Here is a 27,542-nt window from a genome sequence, read left to right on the forward strand (position 1 = left end):
GCTCTAAATCCAGAGCGACTTATATTAAGCAAGAACAAAAAAGCATGGGAATACATCACATAACTAGAAAAAGTGCCCTTCCGGGCACAGGTCTCCACCAGGTTATCCACAGATCCGTGCAGTTAGAGGTCAAAACACTTTTCGGCCAGTTATAGCGCCACCTTGAGGCTGAGTTGAAATTGTTCATGTGGCATTTCGTCCTCGGCCTAGTGGGAATGTGGGTGCACAATTTCACGGAAATCACGCGATGTGTTCATGATTTGCAGCATTTTGTTTGAAACTGAGCACTCCTGTGAACTTTGGAAGCCAATCTTAACCAATCAGGATGGAGTCTGATAAATCTGAAAGACCCGTTTCGTTGAATGGCTCTAGAGAGACTGTGTACCAATTTGCGTGATGTTTGGACAAAATCTGTAGGTGTACTGTGCAAAAACGTGTTTTGCACAAAGCGGCCTCCTGGTGGCGCTATAACAGGCCGTTCTGGAAAGTTTGGGGCAGAGGTTCATGGTTGGCATCCAGGGAGTGTGTGTGCAAAATATGGCATTGAAAAACTTGTTTTGCACAAAGCGGCCTCCTGGTGGCGCTATAACAGGCCGTTCTGGAAAGTTTGGGGCAGAGGTTCATGGTTGGCATCCAGGGAGTGTGTGTGCAAAATATGGCATCGACCGGGTTAACGGTGGCCGAGATTAGCTGTTCACGGACACACACACGGACACACGGACACACACGCGGACGGACGGAGTGCAAAACATACTCTCCCCACATGCCTTCGGCCTGGTGGAGACAAAAAGCATATATCATGAAACATGCGTAAGCTAAGAATGTGATGATGTGTGATGATAAGAGCGCCCCTCAGTTCACAGTACACAAAGTGTGAAGTGAGGGGCGCTGTAGAAAATCCCGGTAGAAAAAAACAGGGATGGGGGCAGGGAAATAAACCTACACCTTCCACTACGTCAGTGAGCATCCTGAAGGTAACCACCTCAGATGTCAGCAGTGACATTTAAAAAAAAAATCACATAATTACAATTATTGTTCGGGAGAAATTCACCCAACATTAGAGTTCTAGGGTTAACCTATAACATGAATAAATATGCATAAACACAAAGATAATGTAATAACAGTACTTAAGGCTATAGGGTAAAAAGTTTCATACTGAAAACATAATTGAATCGCAAAATAACTGGGGGGTTCATTAATGAGCAGGAAAGTGGACAGAGCAAGCCTGTAGCACTTGCCTCGACGACCTTACAGGCGTATGCAACTTATAGCATTTTATGTATGCATAGCACTGTATAGTGTATACGCATAGTTTCATTATATAGATAATTCCACTGTTAGGTTATTAGTTTACGTATGATTCTTGATGTATTCCCATGTTTTGTGGATTAAGAGCGTCTGCTGAATGCCCAAATTGTAAATAGTAAAGGAATGAAGGAAAAGAGAATGAAGAAGGACGTGGGAGAAAGAGCTAAGGTCAGAGGTAGGCAGAGGTTGAGGCCTCCAAATCGGGAGGCATACTATCATCCGACAGAGCATTGCTCCGAAGGTCGGTGCGCTGCGGGTCGGGAGAGGGTTGCGGTTAGGTTTAGGTGTCTGCCCCGGGGGAGGTTAGGGTTAGGGTGAGGGAGGAGGTAGGTTGTCGTTCGGACCAATGCTCCGTCGGATGAAAGTACTGCACTCCAATAAATCAAAAGAGGGGGATGGGACAATGTTAAAGGCAACAGAATGATAATTAACGGAAAGAGGGAATATGGGAAATTTGGAATTAACTACAATGGAGTGAGATATTAGAGGTATTATTATTAGAGGTGAAAGAGAAAATGTTAGCAAATAAAGCTTGTTCAAACATGTTTGAAAATGTAACCTCAATGGAATTTCAGTATGAGGGGGGGCTGAGGTGCATTGTTTACCTGTGGAATCCCCTCCCCCCCCCTCTCTCTCTCTCTCTCTCTCTCTCTCTCACACACACACACACACACACACACACACACACACACACACACACACACACACACACATCACACACAGCCTGAAGACAAAGCGTGTCAGCTAGCAATTAACCCTATCAACAACAACACAAGAACACAAGCCTAGCCCTAACCCCACACAAACTACTCACCACACCCACACTACATTACACACGCACACACACACACACACACACACACACACACACACACACCCCAATGCCTGCTGCTTTCTGAGTGTCTCTGTTTCTTCTGGTGTTTTCATCTGTCTCGTGCTAGGCCTATTGTTTGGACATTGTAGGTGTTGGTACGTTTTGGTCATTGAGTTAAGTAACAGCTCCAGATGAATCCACCCTGAAACATTTGGGTACAATAATGAAGCAAAGTGTTGTTGCAACACAAGAGTGGTCCCCAGGTTGATTCTTAGTCATGGTGGTGGTCCCTGGTTCACAATCAGTTGAAAACCCCTGCTTTAAATGGACAGGTATCAGTCAAAAGGGAGACATCAAAGAGGACAGATGGATGGATGGGGAAGGATCAACATATGGAATGTCAGAAACGGTCTGCTCCATGTATGGACCTTAGACCTCAGCTGTAGAGTTGCTGGCCAATATTGATGACATCAGGGATCTCCATATATGGGCTTAATATTGATGACATCAGGGATCTCCATATATGGGCTTAATATTGATGACATCAGGGATCTCCGTCCCTGATGATGTCAAGAGGTCATGCCTGGGAGTGACTGACTGACGGGAAATGCACGATTATAGTAAATGCGACCTGTGGTTGCAATAACATGCACATGTTATTGCATACACAAAGCTGTACCCCCTCCACCAGTATATATTTTCCCAATTTTCAACAGTTTTTATTATATTTAAATTTTTAACACTTGCTTTGGCAATGTAAACGTATGTTTTCTTATGCCAATAAAGCTCCTTTGAATTGAATTGACTCAGCCCCTCATTTCCTATTGCTGTCCTTTATGAGCTTATCCTGTCTACAATACAAGACAAACACACGGGTCTTACGGGTTATAATTTATAACAGGTTGACCCAACTGTATAGAACAGTGGTTCTTACATGATTTTGGGACAGTGAAGTGAAAATTAAATTACTTTCAAGACCTTTTAATACAAGAAAAAGACCATTAACATCTCAAAAGTAATCAACAAACTACAGGCCTACTATAAAAACTGGTGAAACCTTGGCCACATTGTAAAATAATATATAAGAAAGAGGCAACATTTTTTAAATAGCTGATCTACGAGCTCACAACGCCTCGCAGCATTGCAGGCATCCATTTTAACTTTTTCAATTATTATTTTCCTTGTGTTTGGTGTGGTAGTTACAAAGGGTTGTCATTTGAAATCAAACTCAAAGTAGCCAGATTATCAGACCAGATTTAAATCCATTTCTGCATTTGTTTAGTAGAAAGGCCTCAGAATCAGCTGGCTCCCAAACTAAAAAGTAAACCTTGAATGCAGTGTAGCTATGAATTGAATACTCAGGACCCCAATGAAAACAAGACAGTGCATCCTTGGGTTCAATCCTTTTAGCATATGTATTTGTATTAAACTGTACTCTTCTGTGCTTTAAAAAATAATACTGTTAATAAAGTATTCAATCAATCAGTCAATAGCTTGAATGCAATGGTATAATAGAGCATCAACATTTTGTTTAGTCAGTATCCAGGAAGTGTGGGAGGGTATACTTGGAGAACAGCGCCTCCCACAGGGGCTGAGGAGAAGCTACAGGCTCCTGCCCTCACAATAATGATGTATGGCTCTGTGATATTCTGATAATCAGAACACATCATAAGACCAAAGGTGAACAACATATTATGTTGTTCACCTTTGGCCTTATGATTACATACAATATAAGGGGAAATATAAAGAGTAATTCTACCATGATTCACTCAGTCTATCAAGCAAAAGACAGAATGAATCCTTTGTTCATCAAGGCCCAAACACACTCTAGCATCTACTGTGTGCACATCTTCGGCTGTAGTCTGACGGGAACCAATTCTATCAACTCTTCACGGTCGCCTTTTAAGTTTGTGCTAGTCAGTGTATATGTATACATTCACGATGTGCAACAGATAATTCTACTACATGTTTCAGACCCATCTTGAGGACACATTTATCAATGGGTAGTTGGCATTGCCATATTCTAGCTGAATGATCAAGGTATTCGTTCCTGTGACTGAGATCACACAAATACATGACGTCACACACCTATTATTATATCATCATTTTAGGACAGCGATTTTTTTAATGCCATTTTAACTGTAAGCCTAAAACTGAAAATTAGCAGATCTTCAAGCCCACTATACTTGTCTTGTAGGGACATTTGGATCAAAACATGTGAAAAACGAAGAGATGATCCAGGCACTCGGGAGTAAAAAAAAAAGTTTTAATAAATGCTGTCCACAGACGTGGCATCTTCCTACAACCTGATCCATTCTAGTGCTCACTGAAAATATACAATGATGAAACTGCACAAATGGTTTCAAATTCAATTTCTCAGCACCTTTAGTCACAATTATTGTTTAAGTTTAGATGAAGCAGGCACAGTCACATTCACAAAACAAAATCATTGGGATCTCAAAGTGCACTTTTATTGAATATAATATTTTTAGTACTTTGCGATCCAATTAACCTTTTCACAAGTAATATTTACAAAGTAGTTATACAAAATACAGAATGAACACAATCACAAAAACAGAGAAACCACAAAACAGAGAACACGTTCACAAAAACAAAGAAACTACAAACAAAGAGAAAAACAGATACATGTGGATTTGGGGATTGTGTCTTGTTTCCATGTATTTAACAAAACTGTATCACTGTTTTATTTTTTTCCCCCCCAACAGATCCATGGGTTGTTTACAAAGGCAGGGAGAAGCCAGTCACAATTAGCCAAGACTTTTCTCCGTCGAAAAACCGTCCACGTCTTGGACTAGATGTGTGTGTGTCAGAAAGTGATGTATGGGATAAAGTGTATCTTATTGCATCTGTGATGGTTGTGACATGTATGGCTCCAACCCAACTGAGATAGAGTTCAATCAGGGGTTCCATACGTTTCACATCTTGCCAGAGCTGGAAGGCAGGATGGATTTGTCAAGGTCATCAAAATAAGGGTGTGCCATGGCTTGTTTGGCAGAGATTCTTTTAGGAGGATCATAGATCAGCATTTTCTAAAGAAGGAAGAATAATGGAAGAATAACCATTAAGGTCCACTCAGTCATTGTATTGCAAAGATATCATAACATAACCTCACATGCAATAAAAAATAAATATATTGGTATATAATATCTGTGTCAAGTATGTAGGCCAGTGGTTCTTAACCAGTGGTCCGGGGACCACCAGCTAAATGCTACACCAGCTACACCACTATAACCTGACGCTGCCAGATCCAAGAAGCTTGCTACACAAATTTGTTTCACAGCTTATTGGGATCTGGGATCGTGGAAGCAAATTCGATGACGGGGCTGTTCCTTTTTTTCAAGATACTTGGTAGATGATTGGATGGGACCGTCTGTCTATCACCGTGTGGGCGTGCAAACACAACCAATCATATTGACGTGTCTATATAGCTTCACGTCCGGTTTCGCACATATCCCGCCCTTAGCTCACGCTGATTGGTCCGGTACGGAACGGATTTTTGTCAGCTCAACTGCCTGAGAGATCCCAGATGATTGCTGTGTTGGGGAACATGGTTACCCAATACCGCCCTCATCTGGCAGCGTCAGGTTAACACCACTATGCATCACATACAAAAACAAAGTCACAACAATAAGTAAATGTAAAGTGTACATACAGCCATCAGATCCATGCCATTTTTATCCAGGTTTTTGACCATGGAGGGAAGGTTGCCACCCTTCCACTTGGGGAAGCTGTTTTTATAGTCAGGCAGGGATTCAACATCAGGCCACACATCATTGTTGGGGGTTCCCAGGGTTCTGGAGAAGAAAGACGGTCCATGGTTAATAAGAGTGCTAGAAATTTGTGCTCATACGTTTTCATACATTATACTGCCATGGGTTGACTAAAGTAATCCCCTGCATTTTCCCACATTACTTTTCACTACAGTCCCGAGTCCACAAGGTTAGTTGAATGATCTTCTGAATAGACAGCTTGTCTGTATTTCTTTCAAGTGTGAAAATGCCAACGGACAGTAAGACAGGGTTGTGGTCAGTGTCATATTAGGCTATTACTATGTTGATTTATAACCTAGTAGTATTTTGATCACTGATCAAATAAACAAATAAATCTCTGCATCATGCATTACTTTTAAACGGGACTCGAACACGACGCAACGCAAGGCCAGAGCCTATATGTGGCATGTGCCTGGACGGGCGCCCCATGAGGGCGGATTCTACCAATGCATTTCAATGGGAATGGATTTGTTCTTTTTGGCAGAAGTTTGCAAATGGCAGCAAACCGCTCCATTCCCATTGAAATGCATTGGCAGAATCCACCTTCAGAGGTAGAATATAAGTGTGGCATGACTGTCCCCCCACATGATTTTTACCAAGGTTTACAACGCACACAATTATTTGATTGGTTCTACTATAGCTACCGTGATGTATTTAAGGTCGTTAAGGTAGTTTGAGTAGACAGTTTCGCCTCTGCAAAAATAAATGTTTCAGTAATACCATTGCAATACATTTGATTTATTGTAAATTATGGATAATTTTATTAAACTGTAGTAATAGGAGGGGTTAGATGCACTGACAATTGGATTAATTTGGTAAGATACCATTCTGTAGATACATTTGGGAGCCCATTAAATCTATTTGAGTGACCCCATGACCTTTTCTTTAGCAACCGATCAGGGCAACTTTGCACAAGAGATCTTATATTCCGATATGCAGAATGCAGGGTGAGCCCTACTGATCTTAATGACACTATGACCAATCCTCTAGTCTAACACCATCCACAGGCCAACGTTTTCCTTTTAAAAAGGCACTTTCAACTTCCCTTCAAAGCTTTTAGTGAGAACTCAGAGCTTCTGTCTGCATTCTATTGGTGTAACATATTTAGTATTTAAATAATATTAAAATGTATGAATTGTATATTTTAATCACAATCCCAAATGGATTGTGATTTATTTTCAAAACACTGACTGTAAAAAGTTGGTAAGTGCCAAATGAATGTAAATAATTGGATATATCATTTTCTTATTTTTTTAAAAATTAACTCTAGTAGTAAATGTGTGTGTATATATATATACACACACACACACACACACACACACACACACCTGAAGATCCTGAACAGCTGGTCTATTTCTGAGTCTCCATGGAAGAGTGGTTTCTTGGTGGCCAACTCTGAAAAGATGGTCCCAATGCTCCACACATCAACAGGTGTAGAGTAACGTGCTGCACCCAGAAGCACCTCAGGTGCCCGGTACCAGAGTGTTACTACCTGGGGAGTGAGGAAAGCTTTTAGCAAATACATGGGATGGATTGAACAACAACCTCGGTCCCTGAAACATCACGTTATATTCGAACACAAAATTATGACTATATTCAATGTTTTATTCTCAACAGACTGTACCAAATAGTGACACTAAGGTCTCAGAGGTCATGTGCACTTGCCCGGTTAAAGAAATAAGAAAATTCAGGTGGTGTTGCTTTTGAAATCAGACTTAAGCACTCCATGTTGCTGTCCGTTTTCACACCATTCATTATTTTGTCATTTTTATGGCATTCACCTTGGAGAATTTGTTCATATTAAAGGTATAGTAGCACCTGCAGCAAAAGCCTGAATTATGCTTTGACATGTCACAAAGCAACATCACCTCAGCGACAATTTACCCTGTTTGTTAACTACGGTTCATGACATTTACTGATCTTGCACTTCTTAATTGTCTGTGGATAAGAGCATTTGTTAATTTCCGAAATTTTTATTTGGGGACGACGACGATAAAATAATATAAAGGATCGATCAAACACTTACATTTCTGAAACATAAAGGTCAAATTCACAGAGTTTTCGAACATGTCCCAATGTAAAACCCAATCTAAACTTCTTATTCCTTGATTTCTGGAATTAATTTTGGCACCAAAAAGTGTTTCCAGCACCCAATACTGGTAGTTAATGTCTTTCACCATACAAGCCTAGATCTGTAGTCTTGCTAGTGTAGAAAAGGCTTATTATGTTAACAACAAGCTAACTGGTTTGTCAATAGAATTCATAAATGCTTTGTTTGGACCTTTCCCCCCTACAAACTCTTGTGTCACTCCGTCACTCGTGTCTGCAAAGACATGTGGACAAGTACAACACAAGTAGGAAACTTATTATGTGGCTGGTAGGATCCACATGGACACAGCATGGCTTCAATGTTACTTCATTCATGTGACCAGTCTTTAACTTTAATAGTCAATTAGTAGTCTATGATGTCAGTCGGCTATATATACCGGTATACACTGTATATATTATGACAGACATATTCCAGACTCCAAATTTGGGCCGTGATCCCATCTTGATCACAGCTCAATTAATCACAGCCCAATTGAATGAATTCCATTATAATAAAATAAACAAATGTGTAGAGGTACTTCTGTGGCCTACTGGGAATGAGGGCATACAAGCTTTGGCGTCGCAGTTGGCAAGATTGGTTCCGGACAGACAGACACACAGATCCTGACATAAACTACTTTTGGAGAGGTACACCATAAAAAGAATCAATACATTTCTATGAGCAGGAAACAGGAATAAAATGTATGCATTTACTTATTTTTTTCATTTTTCAGTTAGTTGACCGTTGATATGATAGGCCTATTTGTATACGACTATAAATGGAGGGAATGGGAGGTGAATTCCTCACCTCGTGTGTGTAGACTCTGACAGGCACCCCAAAGGCCCTGGCCAGGCCAAAGTCAGCCAGCTTGATGACACCATTGGTGTCGATCAAGAGGTTCTGTGGCTTCAGGTCCCTGTGGAGAACTCGCCGACAATGGCAAAACACGATGCCCTCTAAGATCTGGTGAAGGTAGCTCTGCGGGGAGAGAGCAATTAGACGGCTTGGTGTTAATAAAATATTTCCATCCAATAATAACAATCCCAATAACATGAACAAAGCATCCTAGTTAGAAGTCAACTGATACTTGACATTCTTATATCTGGGGTAAAAAGCCTCATTTTAACAGCAAGGAATATCATTTGGTTTTCATCCACTGTAAGTCTTTTGAAGGAACCCTTGCTGCTGACCCTTGATGTACAGTAGGGGTGCATTTTTGGGGATGTTTTTGAAAAATGTTTTTAAAATGTGCAAATCTAATGCTTGTACATGTACCATTTTCTCTACATGTATTTATAGAAACAGACATTTATTTAAAAAAAACAATGTTTTATAAATGATAATGAATTGCATTTTTATAGCGCTTTACAATGGTTCATTCATTCATTCATACATTGGGAGGTGAAGTGGTGAAGTGTAACTCTTAGACTTACTTTCATAAATGGCAATTGTCAAAACAGAGATTTGACTTCAGGTTTCACTCATGGTTGTCATTGAAAATATACCAGTAACAAACATTGTAGTGTTGTATTGGTGACCCATCTACCGCATGCACACATACAGTGCACAGACGGCACACACATTTATTTACATTAACCAGCATAGTGTCCATGTACTGTCCAGATGGGATGGAGTCCAGGTACTACATTTATTTACCTTAACCAGCATAGTGTCCATGTACTGTCCAGATGGGATGGAGTCCAGGTACTTCTTCAGATCCATGGATAGAAACTCAAAGATGAGGTAGAGACGGGATTCCTGCATCAGAACATCCAGAAGTCTGGAATGGACGCCCCACCGACACGTCAGTTACAAACATGACATTTATATTCATACAGTGTGCTGTATACCTTATATATTATATATATAATAACCCATTTTGGGCGGGAACCCCTTTTGGTGTTAGCATTATGTTATGCTTTAGCTATTTAAAAATAGCAGATCTACAAGCTCATAGCTCGCCACCGAGTGGCGCGCTACGAGCTTGTAGGTCTGCTATTTTTGAAAAATCGAAGAACGACAAACTGTCATTTTCAAACAGACATTTTTAGAATCTGATCTCAGGCCTTAATGGGATATATATATATATATATATATATATATATATATATATATATATATATATATATATATATAATTACCCTCACCCTCCCCCATGTAATTTTGACTTTCAGTTCTGATCAATAAATCACCTTTGTTTTGTGGAGTGCCCATGGAAAGTGAAAACCAGTGCAGATCACACGCTAATTATATTGTAAGTAACATACTTGCTTTATGGTACCACATGAGATCTGGGGCATAATGGTAACTGGTGGGGTTCCTGTGGGGGACCACATATACTACTACTACCCACCCACACATCCGGCGCACACACATACCGTACAACATTGGGGTGCTGTAGTTCTTTTAGCAGTGAGATCTCTCGGACAGCAGTACTAGGGACTCCCTCTTCCTCACTCTCTAGTCTGATTTTCTTCATGGCCACAATCTGCCCAGTGCCCTTGTGTCTGCCTTTGTACACCACTCCATAGGTTCCTATGAAAGCAGAACATGTCAGACAGATTTAATAACTGACCTTGCATTAGCAGTAAGATGGTACGCAGTTGTCAGATTAGGTTACTTATTGTGTCATTAGAATACAGCTCATCTGCGTTTAAAAACTGACAAAAACGACTAAATGCAAAAGTAACAAGTTACAACATGAGCAGGAAGTGTGATTTGCTTTAAATGGTTGTATTTACACACAAAGCATCACATGTTAGGTAAAATGGTGGAGAGTTCCCTGCAGCTAAAATAGGCTACTATTTAAGAACAGTCAGAGAAAAGCACTTCAAAACATAAAATAAGCATGATGTGTCCCTCATAAACAATGAAATACATTACAGCTACCGGGAAAAGGTCATCATTATTATTATTCTAAATAAGTCTAAATGACCGTGTAAATGTGTTGCTAGGGACGGTTGAGAATCACAATAAACAGTAAACATCCAAAACAGTTACCCTCTCCGATCTTCTCTATCTTCAGATAGTCTTCCATTGTTCCTTGGGACGAAAAATAAACGTGTTCAAAACACACACGTCTCCCCAACAATAAACGGACATACATAGAGACATTGCTTACGACATTGCTTACGTTTCAATGAATTATCTTCAAGAAAAATCGACCTTTGATACAATATAACGCATAGCGCAACATTTAAAACAGAACTCGTGACTCACTGCCCAGTTTTGCCCTACTTCAGGGCGTATTTTCTACGATAATAAACAAACAGTGGGCGAATCAAATCTCATTCTCGTATGCAAGTTGAATTGCCAACGTTTGCAACGCAACCGACAAAGAAATACGTTATATTACAACCAAAAAACCCGAAAGTAAAACGGTTTTTTTTACCTCCCAGGCAAATGTGTTAATGCAGCCAGTGTTTCCGTAGAGAGATTGTGAGTAGTCTTCCTTCGAATTGGCCGCGGAGCAGCAACAGTTCAAATCCCAGCCAATCAGCTCTCTTCTTGTCTTTCAAAAGCACCAATCCGGAAAGAGGGAGTGTGAAGCGGGATGTGCGTGAGAAGACGCGCCGGCGTGACAACGTCCGGTAGTGTACTTCAAAGCAAAGGTTAAAAAAAGACACTTCAAACTAAGATCAAATAAAAAATAAAATGAAATGAAATACAGAATTTTAAAAATCATGTTTAATGTACACGTTTGTATTTATTAATTAATTAATATACGAAAAGGAGATTTTAGATTTTATTAGGAATATACACAAAAATATATATTGCATTAGGTGTTGTACGTAGCATATAGGCCTATATTCTCTTTTTTTAAAATGACTGATTGATTGATTGATTGAAATATTTATTAACAGTTTGTAGAATTTACAGTACATTTTAAGCACAAACTCAATACAAAGACTGTCAACTGTGAGTGGACGACCCAATTAAGCATTAAACTTGTTTACAACAGGGTCCACATTGTTCAATTCATCAAAATATTTAGAGACGTACAAATAGACACTTCTATATAGTCAAAGAACAGAACAGGAATTCATCATAAAGGAGGTAAAAAGGGAAAAGAAACATATACAGTGAGGGGAAAAGGGGGGGCGGTGGGGTCAGGTCAGTCCCAGAAGTGGTGTCTGTGGCATTTACAACTGGCATGCATGTTTCCTTATCCAGATAAGATATCCTGATACAGCTCACATAATGCAAGAAGTTAACTAAGATTTATCATTTATTACAGTATCCATAAGGCCCCCAAGAGACTGCAAAAGTTTAAATCTTTGGGGGAAAAATAAATGGCATGGCCAAATATTATGAACCTTGTGAATTAGAATTAGGCTATTTCTTAAATATTGAACACATAGGCCTATGTATTTGTAAACAGTATCACAGGAAGTACTGACACACATGTTGTATTTATTCATTTTTATGTATTTATATATATATATATTTATGCAGCAACTACACAATTATCGAAGTGCTCTCTCTACCTAATAAAAGGCTACTGTATGTAGAAAAGGATTTACTGTACCCATCTTTGGTTCTTGACCAAGTTAAAAAATATAATATTTTTGCATTGTCAAGGTTTCAACAATGAACAACAGTATCATTAATCGTAGCTCTTTATGAAGGATTCATTGTTTGCCATTGCCATTTATTGGCAACTTTGTATAAGCATCAGAGTCTAGGAAGGTCTTGATTTTTGGGCGGGCTGACATCTTTTCCACAAAGCCCTTCAGCATGGGGAAGCTATCCAGGCAGGTTGGACATAGCACCAGGAGGTTGAGCAGGACTTCAAACAGGTGGTAGTCAGCATATGAAATCTGAACAAGGACAATATCATAATTTATTTGACACACCATTGAAGTTTCAACCAGTGAATCATCAAAACTATCATCAGTACACAACTTCTATGTATAGGCTGGCTACAATAATGTAGTTGCCCAGAATTGCCTGAATTACCAGGTTATTGCATGGGTGAAAAAACAGTTGTGTTTCTCCCCAGGGGCGAACTAAGCAATTATGGGTCTCCAAGCAAAGGTAAACTGTGAGTCCCCTCTTTCCACTTTGTACTCTACTTTGTATGTTATACAGTAGCATAATTTGTTATCACAAAAATAAATAAAATACTGATGAACTGTGTCATACTTGCAGTGTAAATGTGGTGTTGAATTAAAGTTCATCCCCCCAAAAATATTTCCTTGTTGATGGCATGATGATATAGAGTAGATGGTGTTTCATAGAACCCATGCTCTTATGTATTGACTACCAGAACATGTGAGAGATGCTGAGTTCTGAGAAATCACCCCTCCAGTCCTCTCTGTCTGCCAATCACATGATTGGCAAGTGATTGATACGGTTAAATTTTTACCATATATGTTATATATTATAATAGATATAAAACTGATTATTACTCAAGCGTACTTCCCACCCAAATTATAGAAAAACGAAACAAAAAGTTATAATTTCTATGACCATGAAAAAAGTGATTTTCGCCAGCAGAGGGCCCCCTTTGCCTTGTTCACAGACCACTGTCTCTTAATTGAAATTCATATAGGAGATGCCAGATTTACATTATGTTAATTTGTGCATAGTATATTGCCTTATAGTATGTAGGCTATTTGTTACACAATCATACTAGTGTACATACACCATAAAAAGATAAATTCATCTGCTGACATTTTACCAAAATTGCAGTCAGTGAGTGTACCTTGTCCCCGACCAGGAATCCACTATTGTTCTTGGCCATAAACGCTTCAAATTTGGAGAGGTGGTTCGGCAGGTCCTTAATGAATGCGTCTTTGCCAGTCTCCTATAAAATTGGGACATTACAATCTGCTTTATAGCACATTATATGATTTATAACTTTTAAGGTTTATTGGCTTAATTAAGGTACGTTACGTCTCAAGGTTGGTATGGGTAAATAACGGATGTAAAGGTTAGCAGTACTTGTGCGCTCTGCTTGCGCAAAGCGCAAGTTTCCAGTTTTTTATTTTTATTCTAATATACATTAAATATACAGGAATAGAGTGTAGGACATGTGGTCATCATGCTAAATCATTACAAGGATGCACATCATGCACAGGACTACAGATTAATCCGTTTCCTAAACTGTTGATTCAGACTTACATATTCTATGAAGATCATCCTGTAATATCTCAGACGTAGGTCCTCCACACCATCATTCATCATGTCAATAAGGGCAGCCTCTCTGGTATCTTTACCATAAGCACCTGAATGGGAAAATACAGTACTAGTTATAACAAACTGTGTTTTATTACAGTATTTGTGACAAATAAAAAGGAAACCAATGACATTGAAATTAACACTTAACATATACAGTAGGCCTATGCCACTTCTTAGCTATATGTGGTTCCCAAACTGTGGTGCGTGTAGCCGTGTACCCCTTGTGGTGCGCGGGCGCCTTCTAGGGGGTGCGCGACATGAAAAGGCTAATGGTGGTGCTATGGTTTTATTTTAAATACATTAACATATTATGCCAATATATGGCAAGTAATGCAGAATATAGCCTATGCTGCACATATATACCAGCTCAGTGGCCTTGTGGTTAGAGTGTCCGCCCTGAGACTGGGAGGTCGGGGTTCGATCCCCGGCCGGGTCATACCAAAGACTCTAAAAATGGGACCCAGTGCCTCCCTGCTTGACACTCAGCATCAAGGGTTGGATTGGGGGTAAGTCCCTGTGACATAGCCTACTAGCGTCATGTCCAGGGGGTGTACTTGTACATCAAGCTGCCTCACGCTACAGAAACAGGAGATAGGCTCCTGCCCTATGGGCCTCATGGCTCGGCAAGGCTACTTGCACATATATTCCATATTCAGGTTCATATACTGTATGTGGATAAATAGGAAATTATGTCTCTCTATATACAGTAGCTTATGCAATTTATATTTCCATGTGGGCGGGTGCATCAGCTAGGCCGGGAAGTAACAGGGGTGCATGGCCAAAAAGGTTTGGGAACCTTTTTGCAGCTATACAATCCTCCTAATCACCTAATGCATCCTAAACAACCCGTCAAAAGGTATAAAGAATAAATTACCATGATTGCGACCCAGGTGTCGCAGAATGGCGTTAGACTGATGCAAGACCAAGTCTCCATCTTCAAATTTAGGTAACTGTCCAAATACCTAAAGGAAAAGCAAGTTTATTTGTATTGCACATTTCATACACAATTTAAGGCTTTCCTTTACAATGAATTTGAACAAACAATTTAGATTCACAATTTAAAGATAGGTCAAGCCAAAAGAAGACATTAAAAAAGCAGACACCATCAACTCACACATGTGGGTTTCAGGTCTCCCTTCAGCCACTCGTCGTACATGAGAATATTCTCTTTCCATTTCTGGCCCTGGTCGACCAGCATGATCCTTATGGCACCACAGCGGCCTGAGACATACAGAAGAGAGAAAGCAGTAAGGACACAACCCATTAGTCTAGAGTTTCTCAGACAGTTGTTTAGATAGAGAAATAGTATACCGGTAATATTAAGAAAGATTTGTGATATTTTGCATCACAAGGTCTGAAAATAATGTGTTCTATGGAGGTTTCATTGTGACATACAGCAACACAACCAACCAATATGTGCACGTGCCCAGCAGTCCATATTCCCTTCCATTGTAAGGTATGCATGTTGTCAATACTTGGTTGCCCTCACTTCATATAGATGACAGGAAATTTCGAGAGTATTTAATTTCCATATTGTTAAGAATTTTCGAATGAGACAGCCTGTATCAGCCAATCACACAGATTTAAACAGAACCAGAGCTTCTCACCTCCCCCCAGACACGGGGCAGATGAATGTATTACCAGCTATAACAAGACTGATTTTGAGGCCTTGGGGTCCTGGGGATAACCCCCCATTGATGTCATGCTGTCCACAAAGTAAAAGAATATCAAACAAGGCTTTGGTGAATGAGATGAGAATCAAGTTTCTGTAATATTGTCTATTTCTTGTGTGCAATGTGTGCAATGTCTAACGCCATTCTGCGACACCTGGGTCGCAATCATGGTAATTTATTCTTTATACCTTTTGACGGGTTGTTTAGGATGCATTAGGTGATTAGGAGGATTGTATAGCTGCAAAAAGGTTCCCAAACCTTTTTGGCCAATGGCCATGCACCCCTGTTACTTCCCAGCCTAGCAGAAACATATTTTAGTATACCGTTTACCTTTAAAAAGAGATAGTAACACAGTACAGCCGTTTGTATTATTCAACATGATAATAAAATAAAAGCTACACAGCGACCAACAAAATAGGTAGGTTTAAATAGCTCTGCAGGGAACTGCAAGAATGGAGATTTTCTTTCTCTCCGTTATGGAATGGAGCAGGAATTGTGGGGAGAGAGAAGGGTAGTGGAAACGGTGAACAAAAGCACACAGTATATGGTTGATTGACACATCACTGCGTCATTGGGGTGCTGAAAAATGTTGAAGCCAGCTCAACTTCTTTATTTTGGGTAGCTTCACTAGCTTGTCACACCCATCATGCAGCAACAAGTGTCAGGTGTCAATTTATAACTTATAGTACTTTCCATTGAAAATGACTTAAATTTGTTACTTCGGAATGGTCACCAGTATGTGAACACAGCATCAGACACCAGTCTCCCCTCCCTTGATCACAAGATGACTTCTAACTGCATTTCGGCTGAATGGTGGTTATAATGCTCTGCATCCGTGCAACCAATGTAATTGTTAGCTATGACATTATTAGCTATGACAAGTTATTTTGGGTGGAAGCAGAAAGCTTCCTTATCAAACCCCAAAACTTGAGTTGGTCAATATAATGCTCAGCTGCTGCTGTGAAACAAGCCAACATTCGGCCATCCAGCCTGGTGGAAACAACAATCAGCTTGATTCAGCTTGCTACAAACCAGCGACGGCTCCAGAAAATGGTGACTGGGGTGCTATGGGGGGGCTGGCTATTTAGAGGGGGGGCTAATGAATCTTGCTTTACATAGTCAGTCAATTGGGCTTGTTTTGAGGGGGGGCTTAGGGGGGCCTAAGCCTCCACCAGAAGGGGCTAAAGCCCCCCCTGGAGCCGTCCCTGCTACAAACATTGTTGTCTCCACCAGGCCGAAGGCATGCATGGGGAGAGAGTATGTTTTGCACTCCGTCCGTGTGCGAGTCCGTGTGTGTGTGTGTGTGTGTGTGTGTGTGTGTCCGTCCGTCTGTTACCAGCTAATCTCCGGCACTGTTAACCCGGTCGGTGCCAAATTTTGCAACCACACTCCCTGGATGCCAATGATGAACCTCTGCCCCAGATTTCCCAGAACGGCCTGTTATAGCATCACCAGGAGGCAGACTTTTGAAAAACATTGTTTTTATATTACTCCTCCAGATTATGTCCAAAGATCCCACAAATCGTTACACACTATCTCTATAGTCATGTGTTCAAGACGGATCTGTCTGATATTTCAAATTCCACCCAAATTGGCCAACATTGGCTTTCAAAGTTTGCAGGATTGGCCCCTTTTTGTACAAAAAGCCTCAAATCATGAACGCAGCGTGTTATGTGAAATCTTTCACAGACTTTCCTACTAGGCTGAAGAATATATCCCACCCTTTTCACATTGGCCGGTTATAGCGCCACCAACAGGTGGATTTTTGCAAAACACATTTTGGAACAAAATGCCTCAAATCATCCAATTGCCATCCAAGGCCACCAGGAGGCCACAACCTGACCTGCCCTGGTGGAGATATGTGCCCAGAAGAAGGGCACTTTATCTAGTTAAAAGTGATCCAAGAGAGTGAAGCTCAGCTATAATTATGTAGACTATAATACCTCTATTATTTACATTTATTCTGAGATCAATTAACTCAGAATATCAGATTTTTTTGTTTTGTGTCCTAAATTGTTATGACATAGTTTACCACATTGTTCACATACCTCTTACTGGAAAATATGTGATGGTGTATGGAGGCACTGTGGAAAGACATGAACAATGTTAGAGACCATGCGTACCAAGTTCATGTTACATTAACATCATGACACTGTCAATGAGTGTCAATCCAGATTTTAACCCTTTGCTCTCCTTTTCTCCAAGTTGACTTCACAACAATCAACTCAAAAATTATACTGCATTTTGAAAGTAAGCATGATTATTACACTCACTCAGACGACTGCATTTCCATAGTAGCCTACACAGTTCAACAGATACAAAAATAATGGCAGGCAATAAATGGATCAAATGAAGCAGATTTAAGTCCTTTAACTCACTTGTAAAGAAGTTCAATGTTTGTCGAAAACCTACAGGGTGCAGCAAAGTGTGGCAGGGTTATCCTCGAGTTGCAATTTGTGACTACGTGAATAAAAGAGATCTGGTTCCACTTGGAGATTTTTGCTGAGTCACTGTGAATGATGTACTTACTACAGACAAGAGTGCCCCTTTTCCTAAGTCCAAAGGCGGAGTTAATAGTCTTATAAATCTATGCAGTCAGATTATATTTTAGTGCCACAAGTTTCACACAAAACTTTTTTAATTAATAATGAAAAATAAGTGCAGTGTCTTATTAAGGTCAGTTTTATGTAAAGGCTTTTTGATTAAAGTCAGAGTTGAACAATGTATTTGTCAATAAATGTGGGACTAGACTCAACTGTCGAGTTATTGTTGGGAAAGTTCTTTTTTGGAACTAGTTCCGTTCATAGTTCACCATTCAAAATTTTGAACTAAAGTTATTTTTCGTTCTTTTTTTGCTGTAATCTTTATATATTTTTTACATTTTACAAAAATTGCTCTTTTGCAATGTGAAATGCCACCGAATTCTTAATTATTTTCCTTCTCTATATGGGCACACTTGTGAAAGCTGAATGCTTTTGCATGCTTTTATTGTGAAGGCAAAAGTTTCTGAACGTTCTCAGAGCCTGCATCTCCGCATGCTGGGGGTGGCTGATCTACAAGCTCCCTTGTCCGGACGCGACGCGTGGGTCGTCCACTCAGTTATCAGTCTTTGTATTGAGTTTGTGCTTGAAATGTACTGTAATTCTACAAACTGTTAATAAATATTTCAATCAATCAAAATTGACACTGTATATGACAAGCTTTATTTTTGAAGAAAAGCTATACAAGAGAAGCTCTCAATATACCTAATAAAGGCTATGTAGAAAAGGGTTTAGCCTACTGTAGTTCTTGACCAAGTTTTAAAAAAAAATGGTCGTGGTTTCAACAATCAGGACACTAGTACTACTACAGTATCATTAATTATAGCCCCTTTGGGGGATTCATTGTTTGCCATTGCCATTGATTGGCAACTTTTTATGAGCATCAGTGTCAATGAAGGCCTTGAGTTTGGGGCGGGCTGACATCTGTTCCATGAATGCCTTCAGTTTGAGGAAGGTGTCCAGGCAGGTTGGACACAGCACCAAGTGGTTGAGCAGGAGATCAAAAAGGTTGTAGTCAGCATATGAAATCTGCAGGAGAAGGGTTAGAGTTAGGGTTATAACATAATCATTTATTTGATAATGACTTCAAGATCATGTTACTTTACACTAACAGAGGGAATCAGCCAGTTAAACAAAACTGAAATATACACAATACGTTACATGCTAATAATCAACGATTCTCAGTTCATAACATTAGACAAAATTCAAGTTATAATAAAATAAATGTGCATAACCCAACCTGTGGGCTGGGTCCCACTGGTGGGACAAGAGGGTATTGCATATGGGATTGTGCAATAACAATTGCAGTTGGTGTACCTTGTCTCCAACTAGAAATACACTGTTGTTCTTGGCCATAAAATCATCAAATTTGGAGAGGTGGTTCGGCAGGTCCTTAATGTACGCATCTTTGCCAGTCTCCTATAAACATTGTGACATCACAATCAATAAAAATTGCGAAGCCATAATTACACTGCTGTCACTTTATATGATACACAACTTTTATAATTTGAAGCAATAATATAATTTTTACGTGCAAATATTATCTAAATATGTGCAATCAAGGCATTTCATTTAATTGTAGCTACTTTCATCTATAGCTTCTTATCTCATAGATAAACATTCATAATGTACAATATACATTCATACAAGTAAATAAGTACTGGTTAGGGGTAAAAAGAAAAAAAGAAAACACATGCAGTTCCTCCGGATGCCTTTTTGTACTCTGCTATAAAAATAACTAGGTTTATCTGCTCTGAGGAAGGCTCAGGCTAAAAAGTGTCTATATAATAATAAATATATGATTATCTGAGCCAGTCTTGCATCCCTTATTTTGGAGTGCTGCTTTTTCCACTTCTGTAGTATTTTGAGTCAAGTAAATAAGTGCTGTATGTGATGTAAAGTCCTATATACTCAAATCATAAATTAATGCAATAAGCCAAACATCATCGTCTCTGACAAGTACCACCAATGTTTAAACTTTGTTTATTCACTGTGTGGTTTCAGACTCACATATTCTTGGTAAATCAGCTTGCCATATTTCAGACGTAGGTCCTCCACACCATCATTCATCATGTCAATAAGGACAGCCTCCCTGTTATCTTTACCACAGGCACCTGAAGAAAACCAGATAGTAATACGAATGGTCATCTTTTTAGTGCTTTAGTCATTGATACTGAAATTAAAGTCAGTAATGTGTTTTGGTTAAAACAAAAAGGTTAAAGCTCTGCAGTATTCTGATCATTGACAGAGTAGAGTGGCTGTTCAGAAGAGCCAATACTAAAAAAATAAAAAATGTATTTTATCAATATGAGAAAATATGTTCTTGCACGCAACATAACAGCATGTATTCATTGAAGACTTTATTAACTGAGGACACCATAAAGCATTACACTTGTTTACAATGGGTCCACCCTTTAATTCATCAGAGCCAACACTACGATACAAAACACAGCCAATAATTGTGTACTCCATTGTTCAAGAGTATGTACTATACTAATTGGACCCATGCCAATTGTAAACAATGCAGGGCATAGGGTTTCTTGGAGAAATCCTTTTAGCAGAACTTGTATTGTACTAAAGTATTCAATCAAATCTAAAGTGAAATTCAATAAACATTTACCACACCTTAGATCCCCTTAATAGGACAAACTACTAGAAAAAGTGCCCTTCTGGGCACAGGTCTCCACCCGGAGGATAGGAGTGTGTGTGTGTGATGTTTGGCAAAATGTTTAGGAGTAATATAAACAATAAACATCAAACATGTTTTTTTGTTTGTTTCTTGCAACAATTTCCTTCATTTTGTTGAGGAAATGCAGAGCCAGATCACTCATAGCATCTCTGAGGATAGAATTCTGGATGAGCAGGACATGTGCAGCATTTTGTACAAAACGGGCTACTCCTGAAAACTTTGGAAGGCAATCTTAGCTAATCAGTGTAGAATCTGAGAAATCCAACAGGCTCGTCTTGATCACCTGACTACAGAGATCATGTGTACTGATTTGCGTGAGATCTGTGACTAACAAACAATTGCAGAAATCGGCCTCATGGTGGCGCTATAACTGGCAGATGTGGAGGGATGCAGGGAAAATGTTTTTCCATTGCCTCTAGGGAGTGCGCATACATAAGTTGTCGATGCAGCTATAGACCGATTCCGTACCGGTTTCATGGTCGCAGCCTACGTATTTCCTGTTGGCGGACTCGACGTAGCTGCGGGGGTAAAACCCTCACCAGACGCACCTCTTCCACTACAGTGAACGGCAGAGTGACTGATGTTAGTTTGCCTCAAACTTTACTCCTTTACCTGCTTTTTTACTAACACTAACATTACAAAGATGCCCAGAACATCGAGATGAACCTGTGTAGTTTATGGCTGCTCCAACAGTAGTGGCAACATAACAAATAAAATAAAACGGAATGTCTAATATCCACCGCGATGGCTGAGACCAGAGCCATTGAGTAATGGTTGAGACAAAGCAGTGAAGAATCCTGCAAGATACATAATTTCAGTCTTACCCAATACCCAATCTTTCTGTTTTATGAACACAAGGCTGCTGTATTTTATACCTCATACTAAGCATTTAAAGTATGAGGTATAAAGTACAGCAGCCTTGTGTTAATAAAACAGAAATATTTGGTATTGGGTAAGACTGGCGTTATGTATCTTTCACTGCTTTGTCTCAACCATTGCTCAATGGCTCTGGTCTCCGCCACCGCGGTGGATATTAGACATTCCGTTTTTATTTTATTTTTATGTTGCCACTACTGTTGGAGCAGCCATAAACTACACATGTTCATCTCGATGTTCTGGGCATCTTTGTAATGTTAGTGTTAGTAAAAAAGCAGGTAAAGGAGTAAAGTTTGAGGCAAACTAACATCAGTCACTCTGCCGTTCACTGTAGTGGAAGAGGTGCGTCTGGTGAGGGTTTTACCCCCGCAGCTACGTCGAGTCCGCCTACAGGAAATACGTAGGCTGCGACCATGAAACCGGTACGGAATCGGTCTATAGGTAAAAACAGGAATTGGCCTGTCATAGCTGATTTGGAAAGAAAAGTGGCATGTCGTCCTCGGCCTAGTGGAAATGTGCGTTTATAATTTCATGGAAATTGGACACCGTTTGTGATTTGTGGCATTTTGTTCGAAACGGACCAATCATGTGAGCTTTGGAAGCCAATCTTAGCCAATCAGGATGGAAGATGGGAAATTGTGCAGATCTGTGTTGATCACATGACTATGGAGATAGTGTATACCGAATTGTGTGATGTATGGATAAAATGTGTACGAGTTATCTACATAAATGTGTTTTGCCTAAATCGGCCTCATGGTGGCGCTATAACAGGCCGTTGAGGAATATTTGGGGCAGAGGTTCGTCGTTGGCATCCAGGGAGTGTGTGCACAGTTTGGCATGGATCGGGCCAACGGTGCCAGAGATTAGCTGATAACGGACGGACGGAAGGACACACACACACGGACGGAGTGCAAAACATACTCTCTCCCCATGCCTTCGGCCTGGTGGAGACAATTAAAACTAAAGAGACCATTTTATGGGTTTTCTAAGAGCCATAAAATGGTACAAAGCAGCAATTATGGTTTCAGAGTCACCTGCATCCAACAATGTAAATCAGAGTTTCCAGAAGTTCTTGCATAAAAAACAGAAAGGGCACCAACAACCTATTAGATGTTTAAACATAATAATTACCGTGATTGCGACCCAGGTGACGCAGAATGGCATTAGACTGAAACAAGGTCAAGTCTCCATCTTCAAATTTGGGCAACTGTCCAAAAACCTAAAGGAAAGGCAAGTTTATTTGTAAAGCACAATTCATACACAAAGGCTGAAAGTGAATGTCTGTGTGCATTCTCTCCCCACACTGGAAGAACTACACAGAGCGCGCCGTCATAAAAAAACTCTGAACATTATGAAAGACACTTCCCACCCCGCTCACTCACTGTTTGAACTGTTGCCATCAGGCAGACAGTACAAAGTGATCATGTCCAAGACCAACAGATTCAGTAACAGCTTCTATCCCACAGCGGTAGTTGCACTCATGCTGCTAAAAAAATGATCTGTTGCTGCGACACTTTTAGTTTTTTCTCTGCTATCTTAAGTACAATAAGGGTTTGTTGTGCGATAACAGCTGAAATTACATGTTTGTGCATTAGTGCTGCTGGGGTTGTGCAATAACAAGAAGTCATGTGTGTTTTGTTTTAGCTTGTACAGTATGTTGTTTTGTGATATGATGCACTGATTGGTTGGCACTTTTAATTTTGTTGTACACGTTGCAATGACAAATAAAGATCTATCCATCTATCTATCTTTACTCTGAGTTTCCTTTCTTCCTACAATTATCTATTAATAACTAAAAGTATGTACTGGTATATTCCGTTTAAAGGACTTTCACGGCTAGCGTTAATACGATGGCCAGTCTGTTTAATTCGATGATGCACATTATAGGAGGTAAACTTGTGAGCCGCTAATTTCTTTCAACAAGTTTAGAGGAACAGCATAGAATTTCCAAATAAAATCTGCCCGTAACTTAAAGAGCTTCAAGACAAATATAGAAGTGGATGTCAGGTATAAATAGGACAGCAAGACTATGGTTTTCAGATTAAAATTGTATTGATATTATAATTACTGGGATGACCTGAGATTTTGAGGCTTCATATAACTAAAACTAAAGATATGTTAATGTAGGCCAAAAGATGATATTACATAGCAGACAGCGTCAACTCACACATGTGGTTTTCAGGTCTCCCTTCATCCAGTCCTCAAAGTTGACAACGATTTCTTTCCATTCCTGGCCCTGGTCAGCCAGCATGATCCTCATAGCACCACAGCGGCCTGAAACATACAGGAAAGAGAAGGCACACACACACATTAATCCAGTGTTTCTCAGAAAGTTGTTTAATAACCCAGGATCATATATACCCACACACACATAATAGTGTGTGTGTGTGTGTGTGTGTGTGTGTGAATATATCTCTCTCAACAAATTGGCAAAATGTTAGAACAGTCCATCTATAGCTCCAGGTATCCCATTGGCAAACAGAAATCAAATGCTTACTTTTCACAGATGACCTGCTGCTGCTGCCGCCACCATCTCCAACTAAGGAAGGACTACAGCAGCAACTTGATCTCCTACACACAGTCTCCCAGACGTGGGCCCTGACAGTGAACCTAACTAAGACTAAAATCATGATATTTCAAAAAGGATCCAGCTGCCAAAACCATCATTTTTTCCTAAATACAATCCCATTAGAACAAACAAAAAAAGCTATACCTACCTTGGCCTAAACATCAGCTGCACAGGGAACTATAGTTCAAACTGTAAAGGTTCTGAGAAAGGCAAGAAGGGCCTTCTAATTCTATGCAATCAAAATAGACATCCCAATTAAAACCTGGCTTAAAATACTGGACTGTGATATAACCAATTCCCTCTATGGTTGCGAGATCTGGGGGCCATTAGCAAACCAGATAAGATATGAAATGGAACACAATCACCTTAATGACTAATGATTGTGTGTATTCTGCATCGAGTGATCTTGGTACATAGAAATTAATTTATTGGAGATTCTGACTTTCAAATGTACATACATCTTGTTTTGATTGTTCCACTTTGGCAATGTAAACGTATGTTTTCTCATGCAAATAAAGCCCTTTGAATTGAAAATCATAGCTGAGGCAGGTACAATGGGAGAAACGAGACTGCCAAAACAGTCGGATGGTTTGTTGTGATAGCATTGTCGTGGTGGTGCGCCGTAGCACCAGTTTATCTTGACTTGATCAATAAAACATTCAGTTGGTCTTCTACAAGATATAGCAACACGTCGTTATATGATCTAGGGTGTGGCATCATGTGAGCAGTATTCTTTTCAAACAACATTGTATCCCAGGGTTTCTTTCCATTCAGACTTCAGAGTGGAGTGAGATTTGAAGACAGGACACACACACGACACGTCTTGTGTGGCTAAGGCCATACAAGACTATACGTATCACCTTACCTGCTGTAACGTTCAACCCAATATAATCACAAGGATCATTTTGTGATGCGCATTAGCCCTTTTATGTATCGTGTTGTATGTCTTGCAGCAAAAACGAAAAAATGTAAAGGATCACATTTTTCTATTTTAAACTACATTTTCATTAATTCGTTAACTTACTTGTAAATAATGCAAAAAATGATCCAAAAATGTAAGTGTTGTTGATTTGCCAATGCCAGCAGTAGCCTAAATCTACGTGTGTGTATCTACTAATAATACATTTCAACTAAGCTTTGGAAGAGTACATTACAACCAATATAAATTAATATATTTTTTGTCAATGTCAATATACAAATATATGCCTAAAAGTGATCCGAGGTCAGCCAGCCTTGCACCTCTCATGTTCACATTATCCTCTAGTGAGTCTAGTCTAAATCGCCCCATAATGTGCCCTGGCCTCTCCCTACGCTCATTCTGTAGTCCTATGATTTGTTCATTTTGTTGACTAGGATATGATCATCAATATAATAAATAATGACTTGTAATGACATAGCTTTTAATACCATTACTCACATACCTCTCACTGCAAAGTATGTGATGGTGTATGGAGGCACTGTGGAAAGAAATGGGACAAGGGTCAGAGCTATTACAATTAGTGAAGTTCATGTTTGAGAGTTAGCTCTGGTCCATAGTCGATATTATAGCTCTAAACTATGGACCAGAGCTATAGTTTGAGAGCTACACATTAACACAATCCGTGAATACCCATAGGGCTACTACTAATTATAACTAACTATTCTCTTATATTCATTTCTAAAATCAGTAACATCTACAACAATGCATTTTGAAAGTAGGCCTATGGCTTTTGGTTACTGCACAGTGCACACTGCACACACTCAGACGCGAGTCACGCGACTGCATTTCTGTAGTTTACGATTCTACAAATTTACATGCAATTTAAACAGATCAAATTAAATTAAATTCAAGCCCTTGGCTTTAACTCACTTGTAGGCATGGAAGTGGAACTGCGTAGAGAACCTGCAGGTTGCTTGCAACAGCAATGTTGTTGTGTGGCGTCGTTATCTAGAAAGACTCTGGGATTATGTAATCTGGTTCGAAAACTCTTTTTTTTATGGAGCTCTTGTGAGTCACATGATTTACTACTGACAATAGAGCGCCCTTTTCCCTAGTAGGCCTGATTCGCCTGAAGTCCAAAGGCGGATCCAGTGCTGGGTGGAAATTTACACAGCGGTGACTTATTAAAAATAAATGTCCGTGTCAAGCGTATAGTGTCAAGTACCTCACACGGAAGCAAGCAACAACAACAATATTTCCGGGTAAAATATATTTACTTTTCAAAATAAAGTTAATTGCCAATTTGCCACCCTTCTGCCCTTGCAAATTTCTAGGCTAGCTGCAAAATAATGTGAGCTCACATTATTTTGTGAAAGAAAATAACTGACTAGTGATTAACTGATTAGTATTAGTAACATTGTCATCATTATGCGAAATATTATTATTAGGCTATTAATAATAAAACATAATCGGGAAGAATATTATCTTATATTCTTCCCGATCTATATTTATATTTCATATTTCTCTATTTTTTGGGCCTCTTTCAACTGCTTTGTCTTTGCTTCTGATTCAGTAGTTATCATCAAAGTGCAGCCCGGCGACTACCACGGGTCCTTGAGGGGTTTCCAGTGGTTCTCAAAGTGTGGTCCAGAGACCCCAGGGGTCTTCATATAATCACCAACATGAATTATGTTTGTTATTTACAGCTAGGTAGAGTAGTGGGGCGAGATGGAAAAGGGGCGACCGTACCTGTCACCCCTTGAGGGGTTTCCAAGGGGTCCTTGGCTGGTTCTCAAAGTGCAGTTCGAGGACCCCCAGACTAACTTATGGAGTATGCAATAACCAAGGAAAAAAGAAAAGAAGACAACTCTTTTTTTGTTTTTGCTATACCACACAAAACTATATCTAACTCCATGATAGATATCAGAGTGCTCAGTGCTCCCAATGTCAGCTATCCAGTGTAGCATGCATATGTGGGTATAAAAAAATAAAGGTCAGTCCTCCTGCTGCTGGACTGGAATTCACCCAGGTCAGTGTTTTTTTTATTTGAATACTTCAATTATTCTGTGAGCTAGGACACCACATTTGTGT

General features: G+C 39.7%; 3 protein-coding genes across 3 annotated transcripts; all 3 read right to left on the minus strand.

The window, feature by feature from the left end:
- Positions 1–4,571: 4,571 nt before the first annotated feature.
- Positions 4,572–11,449, minus strand: cdk1 (cyclin dependent kinase 1). Its single transcript, XM_083775778.1, has 8 exons — positions 11,394–11,449; positions 11,003–11,044; positions 10,381–10,537; positions 9,659–9,782; positions 8,810–8,980; positions 7,242–7,405; positions 5,796–5,937; positions 4,572–5,172 (listed from the first exon to the last, which is right to left on the minus strand). The coding sequence occupies exons 2-8, from the start codon at positions 11,037–11,039 to the stop codon at positions 5,059–5,061; spliced, it is 909 nt and encodes a 302-aa protein (XP_083631904.1). The 5' UTR covers positions 11,040–11,044; positions 11,394–11,449; the 3' UTR covers positions 4,572–5,058.
- Positions 11,450–12,110: 661 nt separating this feature from the next.
- Positions 12,111–18,361, minus strand: LOC310865487 (glutathione S-transferase P-like). The gene is made up of 7 exons (XM_083774631.1): positions 18,237–18,361; positions 17,907–17,942; positions 15,300–15,406; positions 15,060–15,147; positions 14,129–14,232; positions 13,710–13,811; positions 12,111–12,822 (listed from the first exon to the last, which is right to left on the minus strand). Coding segments are annotated over exons 1-7 (627 nt in total). The 5' UTR covers positions 18,238–18,361; the 3' UTR covers positions 12,111–12,633.
- A 679-nt stretch (positions 18,362–19,040) lies between these two features.
- On the minus strand, positions 19,041–26,671 carry LOC310865486 (glutathione S-transferase P-like). The gene is made up of 7 exons (XM_083774630.1): positions 26,382–26,671; positions 25,954–25,989; positions 24,131–24,237; positions 23,095–23,182; positions 20,409–20,512; positions 19,716–19,817; positions 19,041–19,427 (listed from the first exon to the last, which is right to left on the minus strand). Exons 1-7 carry the CDS (start codon positions 26,389–26,391, stop codon positions 19,239–19,241), a joined length of 636 nt encoding a protein of 211 aa, XP_083630756.1. The 5' UTR covers positions 26,392–26,671; the 3' UTR covers positions 19,041–19,238.
- Positions 26,672–27,542: the final 871 nt, after the last annotated feature.

Source organism: Protomyctophum parallelum, assembly GCF_964188405.1.
Source record: "Protomyctophum parallelum genome assembly, chromosome: 10".
Taxonomy (NCBI): Eukaryota; Metazoa; Chordata; class Actinopteri; order Myctophiformes; family Myctophidae; genus Protomyctophum; species Protomyctophum parallelum.

Excerpts from the sequence above, each read along its gene's own strand:
- cdk1 (XM_083775778.1), bottom strand. The coding sequence starts at position 11,039 with ATGGAAGACTATCTGAAGATAGAGAAGATCGGAGAGG. Across the intron at positions 9,783-10,380 it reads CAGCACCCCAATGTTGTACG|ACTTCTGGATGTTCTGATGC; the intron begins GTATGTGTGTGC and ends CGTCCATTCCAG. Across the intron at positions 5,938-7,241 it reads CAGCTGTTCAGGATCTTCAG|AACCCTGGGAACCCCCAACA; the intron begins GTGTGTGTGTGT and ends TTTCTTCTCCAG.
- LOC310865487 (XM_083774631.1), bottom strand. Across the intron at positions 15,148-15,299 it reads GAGACCTGAAACCCACATGT|GTATTTGGACAGTTACCTAA; the intron begins GTGAGTTGATGG and ends CTTTTCCTTTAG. Across the intron at positions 13,812-14,128 it reads GGATGATCTTCATAGAATAT|GAGACTGGCAAAGACGCATT; the intron begins GTAAGTCTGAAT and ends CCAATTTTATAG.
- LOC310865486 (XM_083774630.1), bottom strand. Across the intron at positions 23,183-24,130 it reads GAGACCTGAAAACCACATGT|GTTTTTGGACAGTTGCCCAA; the intron begins GTGAGTTGACGC and ends CCTTTCCTTTAG. Across the intron at positions 20,513-23,094 it reads TCACCTGGGTCGCAATCACG|GTGCCTGTGGTAAAGATAAC; the intron begins GTAATTATTATG and ends GGTTTTCTTCAG.